The following is a 15,893-nucleotide window of genomic DNA, read 5'->3' on the forward strand; positions in this document are numbered from 1 at the left end:
CTCTGCTGCAGCTGGTCCTCCATCTTCCTCCTGTAGCTATTCTTCCCCTCTTGGATCTTCTTCCGCAGCTCCTTCTGCACAGCCTTCAGCTCCTCCTTGTTGCCTGACCTAAAGGCCCTCTTTTTCTCCTTAAGGAGAGCCTTTATGTCAGGATTATTCGAGGGTTTGTTGTTTGAAAAACACTGTACAGTCCTGGTGGGTACGGTGTTATCCACACAGAAGTTTATGTAGTCCGTTATGCAGCCTGTTAAACTGTTGATGTCCTCCCCAGAGAAATGCAGTGACCATCAACAGGTTACTTATTGTCCGTTTCGGTATTGTCCAGTGTAGGGAGGGCAGGGGGACAGGGGTGGAAGTTTACGAGCTGAACAGCCTTGGGAACAAAGGTTGCTCTTCTCCTCTGTGTCCTGCAGCCTGGGCAGCGGAGCCGGCGTCCTGAGGGGAGCCACTCAAAGGCCGGGAACAGAGCGTGGGAGGGGTCCTGAAGGATCCTGCGCGCTGTTCTCAGTGTTTGCTGCTTGCACACAGTGGAAAGTGCTCTGACCGGCAGTCCAATGATTTTAGAGCAGATTTTGACTGTGCTCTGCAGGCGTGTCCTGTTTTGCAGGCTTATGGAGTGGAACCAGCAGGTGATGGAGAGTGTGATGACACTCTCTATGAAGGAGTAATAAAATGTCCGAAGAATGTTCTTATTGACCCCAAAAGTGTTGAGCTTCCCCAGGAGATACTGCCGCTGCTGGCATCTCCTGAGGATCTCCTCAGTGTTGGAGGCAAATTTAAATGTACTGTCAAAAATTGTGCCCAGGTATTTGTACTCCTCCACAATCTCTACATTCCTCCTGTGGATTGTGCTGATAACAGCTGCAGCCAGCTCCCTCTGCTTGCTGGAAAAGGTCACCACCATCTCTTTGGTCTTCTCCGTGTTTAACTCCAGGGCTGATTTACCACACCACTCCACAAACTCATGCAGCACTGAGCTGTGGTGATATGAGGGGGCCTGAGAGCAGGGACACGAGAACTGTGTCATCCGCATACTTTACCAGATGACAGTCATTGGTGTAAAGGATGAAGAGCAGAGGTGAAAGGACACAGCCCTGAGGGGAGCCTGTAGAGGTGACTGAGACGTCGGAGAAGGTGTTATTGACCAGCATCCTCTGTGATCTGTTGGTCAGGAAGTCTGTAATCCACAGGATCAGCTGGTCGTCCAGGTGGAAGCGGGTGGAGAGTTTCTCTGCTAGGATGTGTGGCTGTAGGGTGTTGAATGCAGAGGAGAAGTCTGCAAACAGAAGTCTGGCTGTGGTGTTGGGGTGTTCCAGGTGTTTGTGTACCGTGTCCATGATGAGTGTTTTGGCATCATCAACCCCTCTGCCTGCATGGTACGCGCGGTACGCATGCTACCTGCACAGCTACCAGACCCCTGTAGTCTGTAAAAAAATTATTTTTCATGAGTCATCAAAAAGAAGAGGAGGCAGAGACGACAGACAGAAGACAAATGGAGAAATAATGTACAGAGAGGTGATGATGTGAAACTACCTTGATGCCGTATCCTGTCACCTCTCTGAGCTGTCCTGTAAAAAAAAAAGCTGTGAAAAACAAAAAACACGGTAGATTGTGGAAACCTTCAAGATTAAACACAATCTGAAAACATCAGATTTCCCTCCTCTAGGTGTTATTACTAAATAGAAAATTGAGTTTGCAAATGTAATCATGTAATACTACAAAGAAGTAAAATTACTAAAGGGCTCCACAAGCAGTTCAAAAGAGTGTATATTTAATTCACAATGAATTTTGTCCCTGTGTTTATCTATATGCTTGTGGTTCTCAATTTAGTGTAACTGTGTGTGTGTGTCTGTGTGTCTCAGTAAGGATGCAGAGCGTCTATCAGATGAACTTTCCCTGCAGAGGATGAAATCTTTGTCAGAGAGTCAGAGAGCTTTGGAGCTGGAGAGGAAACTCTTCTCATCTGAACGGCTTCTCAAACAGGTAAACCCACGACTTAAACGTAATCTTAACATTACACAGGAGAATTTGCTCTCAGCTCCTATATCACATATACATCTGTGTTTCCGGTGTGCTGCGGCTGAAATTTGACCGCTGAGGAGAGGAGAAGGAGGACTAGTGAAGAGAGAAGAATGTGGAGAGGGCTGTGCTTTATCTATGATGTTATATTATTTTCCGCAATGGATGCTTCATATCTATTTAGGTTATTTAACACACCCATGAGTAATAGCAAATAAAGCATGGGAAGAGAGAGGAGAGGACTTGGTCTTAAAACTTTAGAAACTAACATACTATTTTTGCTCTGTCACACACTTGTCAGTAAAGCTTAGAAACGGAGAGAACTTCATCTGCTAACTTAAGAATCTAAAGTTGTATTTTTTCTCACCACTTCATTTCCAAATCAATTCACACACACATTAGTAAAGCATTAAGCATATAAACAAGGAACTTTACGCTTACTTGAATATGACAGCTCAAGGATTGTAACAACAACCATCGGGTAAATGTTAACACTGATATTGCTGCCTCATGTGAGCATCGCACAGTCAATAATGTGAGTTATTTTATCACTGAAAATGTTGTTAAATTTGAGTAAATTAGCACCGTTTGATAATGCAAATTCATTTGAATAAACAAAGTATAATTAAGAATTAATAATTGGGAGAATTAATTACTGACAGTCGCTAGACAACACCCATTGAATGTAGATGGTCACCCAGTGGGTGACAGGGGTCATACATAAAATAATAGGCTAGCTTGTTTGGCAAATCACATAGGCATAAATCCCAAAAGGATGGGGGGGGCACGACCCCCCTGCTTGGAAAAATATGATTTGCCACTGTAAACACCACTAGCATTTAGTGTTTGCAGTAGCAATATAGGATCTGGCAGGGCGTCGGAGTGTTTTAGTTACACCACTACATTTGGTGTGTTTTTCAGGTTGCTTTTTGTGTAGTTGTCCCCTCCAAAGGTGATATTTGATTTTTCGCCGGTGCATTTACATTTTCAGATGAGTTTAAAAGACTGGCTTATCACTCCTCATATGTAGGCCTTTATTTGCTTTGAGTCCCTCTGCTGCCAGCAGACACATTGAAACCTCCCAGGCAAACGCCTTTGCAAACATACAAAAAAAAATGTGCATGTGTGTGACACATCCGCTGCTACAACTTCATCCTAGGGGAAGCACTGTACATAATGTGTCTCATTTTCGTTGTCTCAGTTTCTAAACTAATCTAAACGTAGTTGTATGAAATTTTCTGTCTGCCAAGTGTGTATTCATTTCTCTTGGTGAATGAATCTTGGAAGACAATTGGCGACACTGGCAGGTAAATGTTTGTACCTAATCTCTGCTGCGTGTTGGTGTCATTGATCTCCATAGATTTATCTATACTTCTCTCCTCTGCTGTCAAGTGCACGTCATGGTGCATTTAAGTGCACCTCAAACACAAAGGTTGATTAAACTGTAAAGTTTTTAAGTGCTGTATCATAGACAACTGGAAGTGTTGCAGTTTATTGAAGACGTTTTACCTCTCATCCAAGAGGCTTCTTCAGTTCTAATCAACCAAAATTGAGGTGTACAGAAAACCTACACACACCAGGGTTTCCTCTACATGTAATTGATTGTGGCGCACCGCCACGGCAAAATAAAAGCCGCCACACCTTCAGAATAATGTTTTTTTGTTGTTGTTTTTTACCTTGTTTTTATGTTGTTTTATGTTTATGTTAATGTAAATTATTGTATGAAACCAACACCGGAGTCACCACCTGCCTGTCTGGCTGCGGCGCGCGAAAGACGAAGAGAGTAGAGACGACAGTCCGACGTGGAGGGAGAGAAAAGGGTGAAGGAAAGGTACCTAAGCTAGGTTATATTTGATACAGGTTTGTTCAAACCCGTGAAAACGATACTGTTATAGATGGATTAGGCTACAGAAAAAATCCTGAGTTCAGTGTTGCCACAGTTACCTTGAAAAAGTAATCTGATTACTGGTTATCCTTTAAAAAGTAACTTAGTTACTTTACTGATTACTTGTTTTTAAAAGTAACTAAGTTAGATTAAAAGTTACTTTCGAGTCAACCTCGTTTAAGGGCAGCATTTCCTCTACAACATACCGCCCGACCAACTTCTTCAACTCTCCCCCACTTACTTGTTTAGCACCGAAGTCCAGCTTTTGTTGTTTGGGAGGTGGGGGACCTCCTGCAGAAGTCCAGCTTTTGTTGTTTGGGAGGTGGGGGACCTCCTGCAGAAGTCCAGCTTTTGTTGTTTGGGAGGTGGGGGACCTCCTGCAGAAGTCCAGCTTCTGTTGTTTGGGAGGTGGGGGACCTCCTGCAGAAGTCCAGCTTCTGTTGTTTGGGAGGTGGGGGACCTCCTGCAGAAGTCCAGCTTTTGTTGTTTGGGAGGTGGGGGACCTCCTGCAGAAGTCCAGCTTTTGTTGTTTGGGAGGTGGGGGACCTCCTGCAGAAGTCGAGGCCGTGGCTTTGCTCACAGCTCTCTGCTTAACACCACCTGGTGGGGCTTGCTCTGTAAACTTAACTGTGCTGCGACTCCAAATGTTTCTTCAAATTTGACGTTGTGTTTTTGAAGCTTGACAGTACTTTGTCGCCAGCACAGAGTGTACAACGAACCTTAATATTCTCATCTTTAGCTGACACGAACTCAAAATAATGACTGTATTTCCAGCTCGATAACGCGCATCTCTCACCTCCCTCCATTGTTGATGTGTTTGTGTTGCTGCGTGGTGTACACGTGAGTTGTCCTCATGCTGAAAACGTGACTTGTCGCATATGTGACATCACTCCCCGAGACGCAAGAAGAAAGCAAAAATATATATTTTTACTAAGGAAAATGACACAAATAATAGTAACGCACGGTGACTTGAATAAGTAACTTTAATCTGATTACTGGTTTGGAAATATTAACGCGTTAGATTACTCGTTACTGAAAAAAGTGGTCAGATTAGCATCACTGGTCAGGATAAATGTGTTATTGATTGGTTAATACAGGATACGCATTATTTCTATCATCATTTCAGAGAGATTCTTATTTTTATTTTATTTTTGTACCATTGACACTTGTTAAAGAGAGATTACTTCAGGCCTAATAAAGCATGTCGAGTCTTTGGTTATACAGTAGAGAGAGATATTATTTTGTTGTAGATTAATTTTTAACTGTAAAACGTAATTTTCTATTGATAGAGGAAACCCGTTACGTTTCAGATACACGTTTTGAACAGCACGACATAACGTTAGCTTAGGTAATGCCCAGGTCATTTTCTGCCATGACTCTTTTCTGGTTACATTTTCAGATGAGTATATTAAACTATTTTCAAAAGAAGAGAAAGGTTCCAGAGGAAGAGAGTCAGGTAACGTTACATAAAGGAGAGGCTCAATGTTCTTGATTTATTATCGTGATGTTATTCCCTCAAGTCAATAGAAATGATAATGATGTGTACCGTGATAAGTGTAATATTTAAATATTCCTAACATTTCAGTATAGACTAGTTTAGTTATTTAACTTTGAAATATATCTTTAATTTGTTGTTGTTGTGTTTGTTGTTTTGGCCTAGTGATACTGCAAGATCCTATTTTCAATTATTATTTTCAATTCATGTACCGGAAACCCTATAGTAAATAATGTATTTAGAAAAACATTCAGTTTGAAATAGTCATAATTTCACATTTCAAAATTCATGTTGTCATCATCGTCGTCACCCTCCCTCTTCCACCTGGGCAGACCTCCCCCACGGTTTACAAAAATCCTGGAGGAAACCCTGCACACAGATCAATACTTGCTATTCGACTCTCACCACCCCACTGGAGCACAAGCTGGGGGTCATCAGAACCCTAAACCATCGGGCTGAGACCGTGCCCACAAAGACAGAGGGGAAGGAGAAGGAACAGAAGCACATCAGGGGAGCACTTAAAACCTGTGGTTACCCTAACTGGACCTTTGTCAAAACCTCTAAAAGATCCAGAGCTGACAGAGAGGAGGAGCCGGAAAAACATAAGAACATCATCATTCCTTATGTCACGGGAATATCAGAGAAATTCAGGAGGATCTTCAATAAACATCATATCCCGGTTCACTTTAAACCTAGCAACACGCTGAGGTAGAAACTTGTCCATCCTAAGGACAAAACACCCAGGTGTAAGCAGAGTAATGTAGTTTATGCTGTTCAATGCAGCCAGACTGCACAGATTTGTACACTTGGGAGACAAAACAACCTCTCCATAAACGAATGGCACAACACAGGAGGGCCAACTCCTCAGGTCAAGACTCTGCTGTCCACTTACATCTGAAGGAGAAAAATCATTCAATTGAGGACAACAATGTAAACATCTCGGCCAGAGAAGACAGATGGTTTGAAAGAGGAGTAAAAGAATCCATCTACAGTCCTGCTCACCATTATTAGCACCCATGAAGTTTAAGTACATAATGTGGAATATCTTCTGAAAAAAATGAATCAAGTGAAACATTTCTTTTCTATAGAGAACTTGTGTTTGATACAAAAGAGCAAATGATAAACAACAATTTAAAACAATAAACAATGGGAGGAAAAAATAGAAAACCTTAAAGCTTGCTGTGTCACTGGTATTGGCACCCTTTGCTGTAAATCAGTATGGAAACACATTGTGTTCACAAATGAGAAATCACCTATGATAAATTGTCTGTGCCCATGTGACATGAATTAGCCAATGAATGATGACTTCCCTGTTTTAAAAAGCCATCTGTTATCCCCTGTTCCTTTGTCACAATGGTGAAGACAAAGGAGCTGTCTGAGGACATCAGAAGTGCGATAATTGGCAAACACAAGACCTCCAAAGGGTATAAGGCCATCTCCAAAGACCTTGGTGTCCCTGTTTCAACAGTGCGTAATGTTATTAAGAAGTTTGCCAAGCATGGAACTGTCAAGAACCTCCCTGGACGTGGGGGGAAGAGAAAAATTGATGAGAGAAGTCTTCGAAAGTTGGTGCGAATGGTGGAAAAAACACCACGTCAAACATCCAAAGACCTGAAGGCCAATCTGGAACAGTCTGGAGTCATGGTTTCAACAAGTACCATACGCCGCACACTAAACCAAACAGGGCTTCATGGGCGAAGGCCAAGGAAGACATCACTGCTGAGGAAAAGACATAAAAAGGAACAACTAATCTTTGCCAAAGAGTACCTGGACAAACCACAATCCTTCTGGGAAAATGTTCTGTGGACAGATGAAACAAAAATAGAGCTTTTTGGCAATGCACACCCACAGTTTTTTATAGACTACACAATGAAGCCTACAAGGAAAAGAACACCCTACCAACAGTTAAGCATGGTGGAGGATCCATAATGCTGTGGGGCTGCTTTGCTGCATCTGGTACTGGAGGCCTTGACCGTATCACAGGAATCATGAAATCAGAGAATTATCAAGAGATTTTAGAGTGAAATGTCCTACCCAGTGTAAGAAAACTTGGTTTGAGTCGAAGATCATGGGTCCTCCAGCAAGACAAAGACCCAAAGCACACATCCAAAAGCACGCAGGAATGGTTGAAAAGGAAAAAATGGACTGTTTTAAAAAGTAAAGTTTTGTTTTTCTTTCTTGTTTTCATTTGTTAAAATACATAGACCTGCATCTGTGATAGCTCTTGGTCTTTCACTACAACACTTTTAATGATTTAGTTTGCCGGATGTACAAAGTACATCGGCTCACTACATATTAATCACCATACTACTTATTGTTATTCTTCTGAAACTTTGCCAGGTAACTAGTTTTGCTCCAAATGCTTTTTAAGTTATGAATTTTTGACGTTTAGCCCTCTGAGCTAAATTTCAGCATTTTTGTAATTCTTTGTATGTGGATCTCCTATTTTTCATTGGATTGGGTTGGAATTGGTCCTGAACATCCAAGAAGCCCTAAATTAAAGTTAGCAACATGTATTCGCCTAAATAGTTGTTGCTGAATGGTAACAGTAATCAAATTAACAACAGGAAGTCATTTTTTACCCGAACTAAGAATCTGTCATTTTCCAAAATTTGTATCTCCACTAGTTTTTTACTTTCTAGCAACCAAATTCTGTTTCTGTGTAGTATTAATGTAGTTCTATCACATCTTGCTAAATATAACTTCAGAGCTGAAAATCCCACTTTTTAGGTTATTTTGACTGCCGATTTTCTTTTGTATGTTAAAGTGTTATTTATTGTATAATATATAAAAAATTCAAAGATGTTAGATTACTTCATCATCATTTATGATTTTTTTTTTAATTGGCTAATTTCCATGCTTTTCACAGGCTGTCATATCACATTCAATTTTTTATTTCATCAGTAGATACATATTTGTACTGTGATGACTTCAAGGTTTGTTTGTTTTTATCTTTCTGATACCTATTGAACCTTTTTTTCATTGGGTTCTAGAAGTAAAAGCTTGTATTGGCTTGGTTTGTTGCATACTACATGATGTCATCTTGTTCTGTGTGTCTAGACATAATATTAATCTTAATTCCATAGCTCAATACACATATACTATTTCACAATTTTAAACTCTCTGAGCTAATTTCTTCAACCATCAAGTTGCATTGAAGCCAATACAGCAAGTCTATAATTATCTCACAGGTTTGTGTGGATTACTGCAAAATCAGTTGCAATATACCCAGAATTATTTAAACAGTGCAATTATGATTAATTTCATCATTAAGCAGTTTGATGTGATGATGAGATCATGGAGCCCTGCTCAATAGGAAAATCTTGGAAGAAGAAGCCATCTGTCACAAGACAGCCTATGGAGAAGTTCTTCTTTTTTTTTTTTATTTGGCTGAGTTGTTGATGTCAGTTGTTAGTTCAGAGAGTTTGCAATTGTAGAATAGTATATGTGTATTGAGTGAAGGAACTAAGATGGAGATTTTGACCAGACACACAGAACAAGATGACATCATCTAGAATGTAACTAACTAAGCCATTTCAAGCTGTAACTTGCAAATTTCTAGAACCCAATGAAAGACAGGTTAAATAGGTATCAGACAGATGGAAAACCTTGAAGTCAACACAGTACAAATATCTTCAGATTAAATAAAACTACTGAATGTAACATTACAGCCTTTGAAAAGTGCGAAAATCATCCAATTTTAAAAAATGAAACGATGAAGGAGTAAAATAACATCTTTGAATTTTTTATATATACACAATGAATATCAACACTTTCACATACAAAAGTTTCAAGGAAATTAATTAATCCTACAGTCAAAACAACCCAAAAATGTTTTTCAGCTCTGAAGCTATATTTAGCTAGATCTATGGCACTTAATTTTTTATGCGGGACCAAATAACTTCTAGATGTGACTGAACTACATAAATACTACACGGAACCAAAATTGATTGCAAGAAAGTGAAAAGTATTGGAGAATTTTTGAAAATTACTGATTCTTTGTCCTGGTACAAAATGACTTCCTGTTACTAATTTGATTACTGTTATCATTCAAAAACAACTATTCAGGACAAATTTCAACCCAATCCAGAGGGGAAAAAAGCGTTCAGTGAGGCTGACAATACACACACAAGGAATCACAAAAATGCTGAAATTTGGCTCTGAGGGCCAAACTTAAAATTTAAAAACTTAAAAAGTATTTGGAATACAGCTATCGGATTCTGCAATGTCCCCCATGAATTTGATAGAGGTTTCAATATGTTTTTTCAAGAAAATCCATGACATAAACTGGTAAAAGGATTTTCGTTGAGTTGGCATGGAATGACCCTACATTATATGAGTCTGGACAGACATGGATGTTAACTGAAATTTGACTTGTGCACGGAGGCATACAAGCACGAGGCGGTAATTTTGTCATTGGCTGTTACTAGCAGCATTCAGCATTATCTGTCTATTCTGTAAAACCTACAAAGAGCAAGTGCTTCATACACAATGGTCTCTGATATAATAACAAAACACAGCAACTGAAAACTGTGGTTACGGTTAGTAACTTGACTAACTATTAAAAATAATAAACACAGCACTAAAATAACACTAATATACATTGACATTGAGTTACAGGCAGACTGTTTATGGTATATTTCTGCTCCCTGTTCCAGGCTCAGAGTGACAAGATCAAACTGCAGCTACAAGTAGAGGAGCTCCAAGACAAATATGAACCAAGAGGTAAACGGAATAATGCCAAAACCACATTTGCATATTGGTCATAGAGGTCTGCGGTTTTAACAAAATGGTTGCAGGTACATCTAAATGATCAAGGTACAACTGTTGCTGCATCTGTGATTTTTATTTTTATCTCTAGAGGCAAAAAAGAATCTGATCCAGAAGAGAAAGAAAGAGAAGCTTCCGGTTGACATCATACCTTCCTCTGAGACAATGCTTAACAAAGGCGAGCAGGTTGTTGCCGTGGAGATGGATGTCAAAAATATTACTGGAGACGCCAAAGCACACACTTCTTCTCCAGCTGAGGCACTGAGCTCCACACAAGGTGTGTGCATCAGAGTTCTGTAACTTTGATAGACAGGATCACAGCATGAATTAAAATTGAGTCCGGTTACATTGCATAAGAAATACATATGACAACAGCAAGGCAAGGTATTAAGCATTCATTATGTGATGGCGACATTTTGTGTCACAGGTTCAGCACCTGAGCCTAGGCCTGCAAAGTGTGTGAAGATCAGTGGAGATGAGCCTGTTGTGATCCCCAACCCCAGGTCAGTATGTCTTGTGTGGATTAGTCTGGCTCATTTATGACACTTAAATAATAAGTTCGTTGTCTACACCTTAGTTCAACAACACACTCTTAATTGTCTGTTCAGTCAGGAAGTCAATTGAAGAATTTCAGTGTCATTGTTAATTTCTTTTCCCCTCAGTTGGAGACACCATTTAGAGACAGCTCACTTCTCTCCATGGACGTTGAATGACTCTTGCTATTATGTCTGAATAATACATTCAACCCCAACCATTGTTTTAGTTTGGTTGTATTCTACTCAGCGTGTCTGCTGATGATTTCATAGATGGTTGACATGTAATCAGAAAATGTGTGCTCACAAACTGTATTTGTGATTGTGCCGTAGCTCTCCTGTAACTGACTCTAAAGAGAAGAAGATGGAGGAGATCCAGCAGCAGAACAAGAGAGAGGAGAGAAGAAAGAAAAGGACAGTGGAGATGATCCATGTCAGCTCTAACAACAGTATGGAAAACCAATGTGCTCAGCAGTAGGACTCTATCTTACCATGCATCTTATATATTGGTGCACTACAACATCCGATATTCCTTATAAATAGAATGTATCTTTTTAATTCAAATACTTCAGTTCTTACCAATTACCTGTACTTCTTGTGACTTCTCTATATTTGCTCTCTGCTGTCATTTCATTTAAATGTTACAGTATTAAAAACATTCTCCAACATACAGTATTCTGTGTTCAGTTATTGTCTTCAATGCCCTCGTACTGCTGCAAATGTAGACATATCATAATGTGTCTTCAAGTAGGCCTCAGGTTTAAAAGGTTATGCCTTGTTTGAGTACGGGCTTTTAACAGTCTGTATTTTTTTTTTAAATTAAGCAACACTGCATGATATGTTGAGGAGTCAGTTTCTCACACTAGAGACTGGTTGTGCACCGGGGCCTCCCATTTCTTTCTGTTCTGGTTAGAACCAGTTTTGTGCGGAGGAAAAAGTATTTTCAAATCAAATCAATTTTATTTATATAGCCCAAAATCACAATCACATTGCCTCACTGGGCTTTACAATCTGTAAAGTGAACGACATCCTCTGTCCTTAGACCCTTGATTCGAGTGAGGAAAAACTTAGTACTGAGAGAAAAAAAAACCTTTTAACAGGGGAAAAAAAGATGTAAGAAACTTTTTTTCTGACCATTTTGAAACAATAATTGAACCAACAAATGCTGGTGCTCTAGATACTCAGCTACCCTTGAGAAAGGCTTACTGGGATACTTAATAGGCTTGTTCAAGATGAACTGCACCTCGCCTGGAAGGTGGACGAGACCAGGCGGCAGCAGCAGGGGGTGGTGACAAAAAGCTGCAGTAAAGTCGGACAGTTTCCAGCCGCTGTCAAAGAATATACAGGAAGTCACAGAAGCATTTACATCCTGTTAGATCCACCTGTAGGCTACCCGTAGTTTGCAGAACACGTTCGGATAGCTATGGCTGAAGAAATTGCGTATGCGTTCTTGATCGCTGATGAAATTGAAACAGAAGAGATCCCCCTACTTTTCCACTTTGCACATAAATTCCACTGTGTTAATCACCTTAATGGGCATATGGGATGTGGTGTGATTTTTACTATTTATTCTCACAAATGTAACAAATAGAAATACAAACTTTGTACCAATTAATTGATCATACTTTTTAGGTTCACGGTTTTGAGGTCATACAAAGTGGATTTTTCTAAAATGACTACTACTTTTCACTGTGGTCTAAATTTGTCAATCATAACTTTTTATTTGTTTAACGATGCCACTGTTATGATTGAGGTGAGAATCAGAACGATTGGGCAGATGTTAGCCCTTGGAAGTCATATTTATTGAATAAGAATTGCCTACAAAGTAGATTTATGTAAAGGCACTGTCATTTATTAATCATACAATCCCTAAATTTAAGAAATTGAACCACTGAATTAACAGTCCAAACGTTCTCACAGCTATATAGGCTACACATGGGGAGGACAAGCAGCAAAGGTTTCTTATAATCTTTATTTATTGATGTATTTATATTTGTATTTATATACAGTATATATGTGGGAATGTGTGTGTATCTGGCATTGTATTCTATCCTTTGTTCTTTTTGTCTGCCTTGTAAAGCACTGATTGCTCGTTTTGATAAGTGTTATATAAATAACCTTTATTATTATTATTGTTATTATTATTATAAACCACACAAAATGTTAGTTAACAGATTAAACCTTCATTGCACAACATGAGATTCATATAATCTAGCATTAAATATAACAATTACACAGAAAATTGGGATTTTCGACAAAACGTAGTGTTTGTAGTCCTAACTAAGAGCCAATCAGCTCTTTGATCAGGCGACAGCCAGGCGTTTCCCATCATGCCCTGGGGTTTTGCAGTCGGTGGAGAGCAACCATAGACATATATACATATATATGTCTATGAGAGCAACTGCGGCGCCTGGCTCAAAAAACTGCAGCCGCCTTGATCTCGTGAGGTTATCGTTGCCGGCGCGTGCATGACGTCAGAGCAAGTCGGGATCAAGTTGGACACAAATCTAACCGGCATGCATTGTGCGGTGGTCGCCGGTGATCGATTCTGCGCAGGCGTGGCTCATCTCGAACGAGCCTAATAGAATGGAGCCTTCGTTAATTTTATTGGTCACACCTGTGCTTTTGTTGCTTTAACAGGTCAAAATGTCTGCCGTGAAAAGGGTCTGTACGGCCTAAGCCGTCAGTGGTTGTGTGTGGGTGTGGCTGCTCTCTTTTGTGCTCCTGTGGCTGTGTCTCAATTCAGGGGCTGCATACTTTTTTTTATAATTTATTTTTTTATTACTACACATAAACAAACATATATACATTCATACAATAAACAAACGACAAATATATATATGTATATATATATATATATATACATATATATAGATAGATAGATAGATAGATATATAGATATATATATATATATATATATATATATATATATATATATATATATATATATACACATAGATAGGGGTATTAGCAAATCATATAATTGTTTTTAATAATTTATAATATTCCAAGGTTCTTATAGCTTTTTTGGATGACCATTTGCATTTATGGATGTAATATTTTCCTTTTAAAATAAAAAGATTCAACAAAAACAATTCCTTTCCCTTAAGTTTTTTTTCCATCATAAGTGAGAATTATATCTTCTTTTTTTTTAAGTTTAAGCTTAATGCCTGTCAAAGATTCAAACATGTTTTCCAGTTCCATCCAAAACAAATAAGTATAACAACATTCAAAAAAAAGATGACAAATATTTTTCCTCCTCCTGTTCACAAAAAGTACAGTTGACTTTAACATCTTTAAATCTGGAGATGGCCTGATTGACAGGATAAATTGAATGTATGATCTTAAAAGAAACTTCCTTTATCTTGTTTGTGACACAGTATCTGCTGCTTGAAGTCCACACTGAGTTCCAGTTTATGCCTATAAGTTTTGAGTTCCAGAGTAGTATAGCTGATGGGGTTATAATTTCTTGGCAAAGTTTCCTTATATGTCTATTGGTGCATTTTTTGTCTGTTAAATTTATACCATCTAACATTAAATTTGCCTCAAAGTGTACATTTAGCTGTGGTCTACTATCTCCTCGCAATAACATCAACAGTTCCGCAGGTACCGTCAAATATTATGGCAAATTCTTTAGGTGTAATAGGAATTGAATATTTTTTTAAAAACTCAGTGTAGTTGTACACATGTCCATTTTCATTCAATAACTGTGTCACAAACAAGATATTTTGGTCAAACTGCTATTTTGGTGTGTCTCTGCTGGTGCCCGGTCGATGGAGGCACACGTCTGAGAGAGCTCCGATTTTTAACACCTAAAGATTGATTTATAGGTTACACCAACTATAAGCGGCATCTCTAAGCAACACCAAGACTTAATCTGAGAGTTGGAGACAGATAATCTCAACTTTTAGCGAAGGCAAGCCTCTGGAAAAAAAAAAAAAGAAAGAAAGAAAGAAAAAGAAAATCTCTGCTAGCGTTAATTAACCTGGTGAGTGACAACACCTGGGACGCGACAGCCACCATCATGGCTGGGAGAAGAGGAAAAGATAGAGGAAGACTTCGTACAGTCAAGGTGGACAGAAACCTCTTCACTATCCTAAGTAGTAATATTCCTACGGTTGGGGCAGAGATGGAAGTCAGTCATACGGATTTACATTCCTATACACGCCTTCAAAGCCCTGAATGTGTGCCGTTACCTGACTCCATGCCGAACACTCCCGAATCGAAGAAAGTGAGATCCGCGCCAACTCTGGCTGAGGTACAGGACACTATCATAAAGCTGCTGGGGGAAAAAATAGACGAAAGAGCTGATGGTCTGGAAAAGTATCGACGCCTTGAAGGAAAATGCAGAGTTCCTCTTCAAAGAAATTCAGGATATGAAAAGAGATGTAACCACTGTGAAGAAGGTAACTACTGACCATGAAAAAAGGATCTCTGAGATGGAGGACAAGGTGAACGATGCAGAATGTTACCAGAGACGCTGGAACTGAGCAAGAAGGAGAAGACGTCAAGCAGCGGGTGATGGACATCTGCCGGGCAATTGCTCCAGAGCTCGGGAATCTTCTCCATCTCCACATAGACGTCAGCCACAGGGTAGGAAGAAGAACTGAAGATAAAGTACGACCTGTCATCATACGTTTTACTTCCAGAGCAACCAGAGAGATGGTTTGGAAAAGCGCCAAGAACGCGGACTATCTCACATCCAGGAAAATCAGATTCGGAGAGGACTTGACATCGAGGGACAAGGAGACTACACTCAAAAAAATAACTTGTTCGCGGAACGTAATAAAATTATGGAAATAATTTCCACCTAAATAAAATGGTTTAATTTAGCTAGAAACAATTTTGTTGAGTGACCTAAATGTAACTATGTTGGATCAACATGATGTATTTGCGTTACTGTTACTTAATTACTTGGATTAAGTCCGACTAGATTTGTAAGGGTAAATGTAACATACCAACATAATTTTGTTGGGCCATTTAAACTTGATGATATGATTGAGTTACTTAATTTAATAGGGTAGTTGCAACTACTTTTTAAAATAATACAGTTACATGAATTAATTGTGCTGAGCCAACAAAACCACGTTAGGTTTAAGTACCTCATATGAATATGAACATAACTGTAGCGTAATTATTCATAAAATAAATCATTTTTAACAGAGTATTTATATTCAACAATTTAAACATA

The 15,893-nt window shown here is 39.1% G+C and overlaps 1 protein-coding gene across 1 annotated transcript in view; it reads left to right on the plus strand.

The window, feature by feature from the left end:
• The window catches only part of spdl1 (spindle apparatus coiled-coil protein 1), a 43,064-nt gene extending 31,694 nt beyond the window's left edge, over positions 1 to 11,370 (plus strand). Inside the window, exons 10-14 of the mRNA XM_073487226.1 lie at positions 1,863 to 1,983; positions 10,058 to 10,124; positions 10,261 to 10,446; positions 10,597 to 10,672; positions 11,036 to 11,370. Coding sequence (XP_073343327.1) covers positions 1,863 to 1,983; positions 10,058 to 10,124; positions 10,261 to 10,446; positions 10,597 to 10,672; positions 11,036 to 11,180 — 595 coding nt within the window. The 3' untranslated portion in view covers positions 11,181 to 11,370. The remainder of the gene's footprint in view (positions 1 to 1,862; positions 1,984 to 10,057; positions 10,125 to 10,260; positions 10,447 to 10,596; positions 10,673 to 11,035) is intronic.
• Positions 11,371 to 15,893: the final 4,523 nt, after the last annotated feature.

Source organism: Pagrus major, chromosome 18, assembly GCF_040436345.1.
Source record: "Pagrus major chromosome 18, Pma_NU_1.0".
In the NCBI taxonomy this organism is placed as follows: domain Eukaryota; kingdom Metazoa; phylum Chordata; class Actinopteri; order Spariformes; family Sparidae; genus Pagrus; species Pagrus major.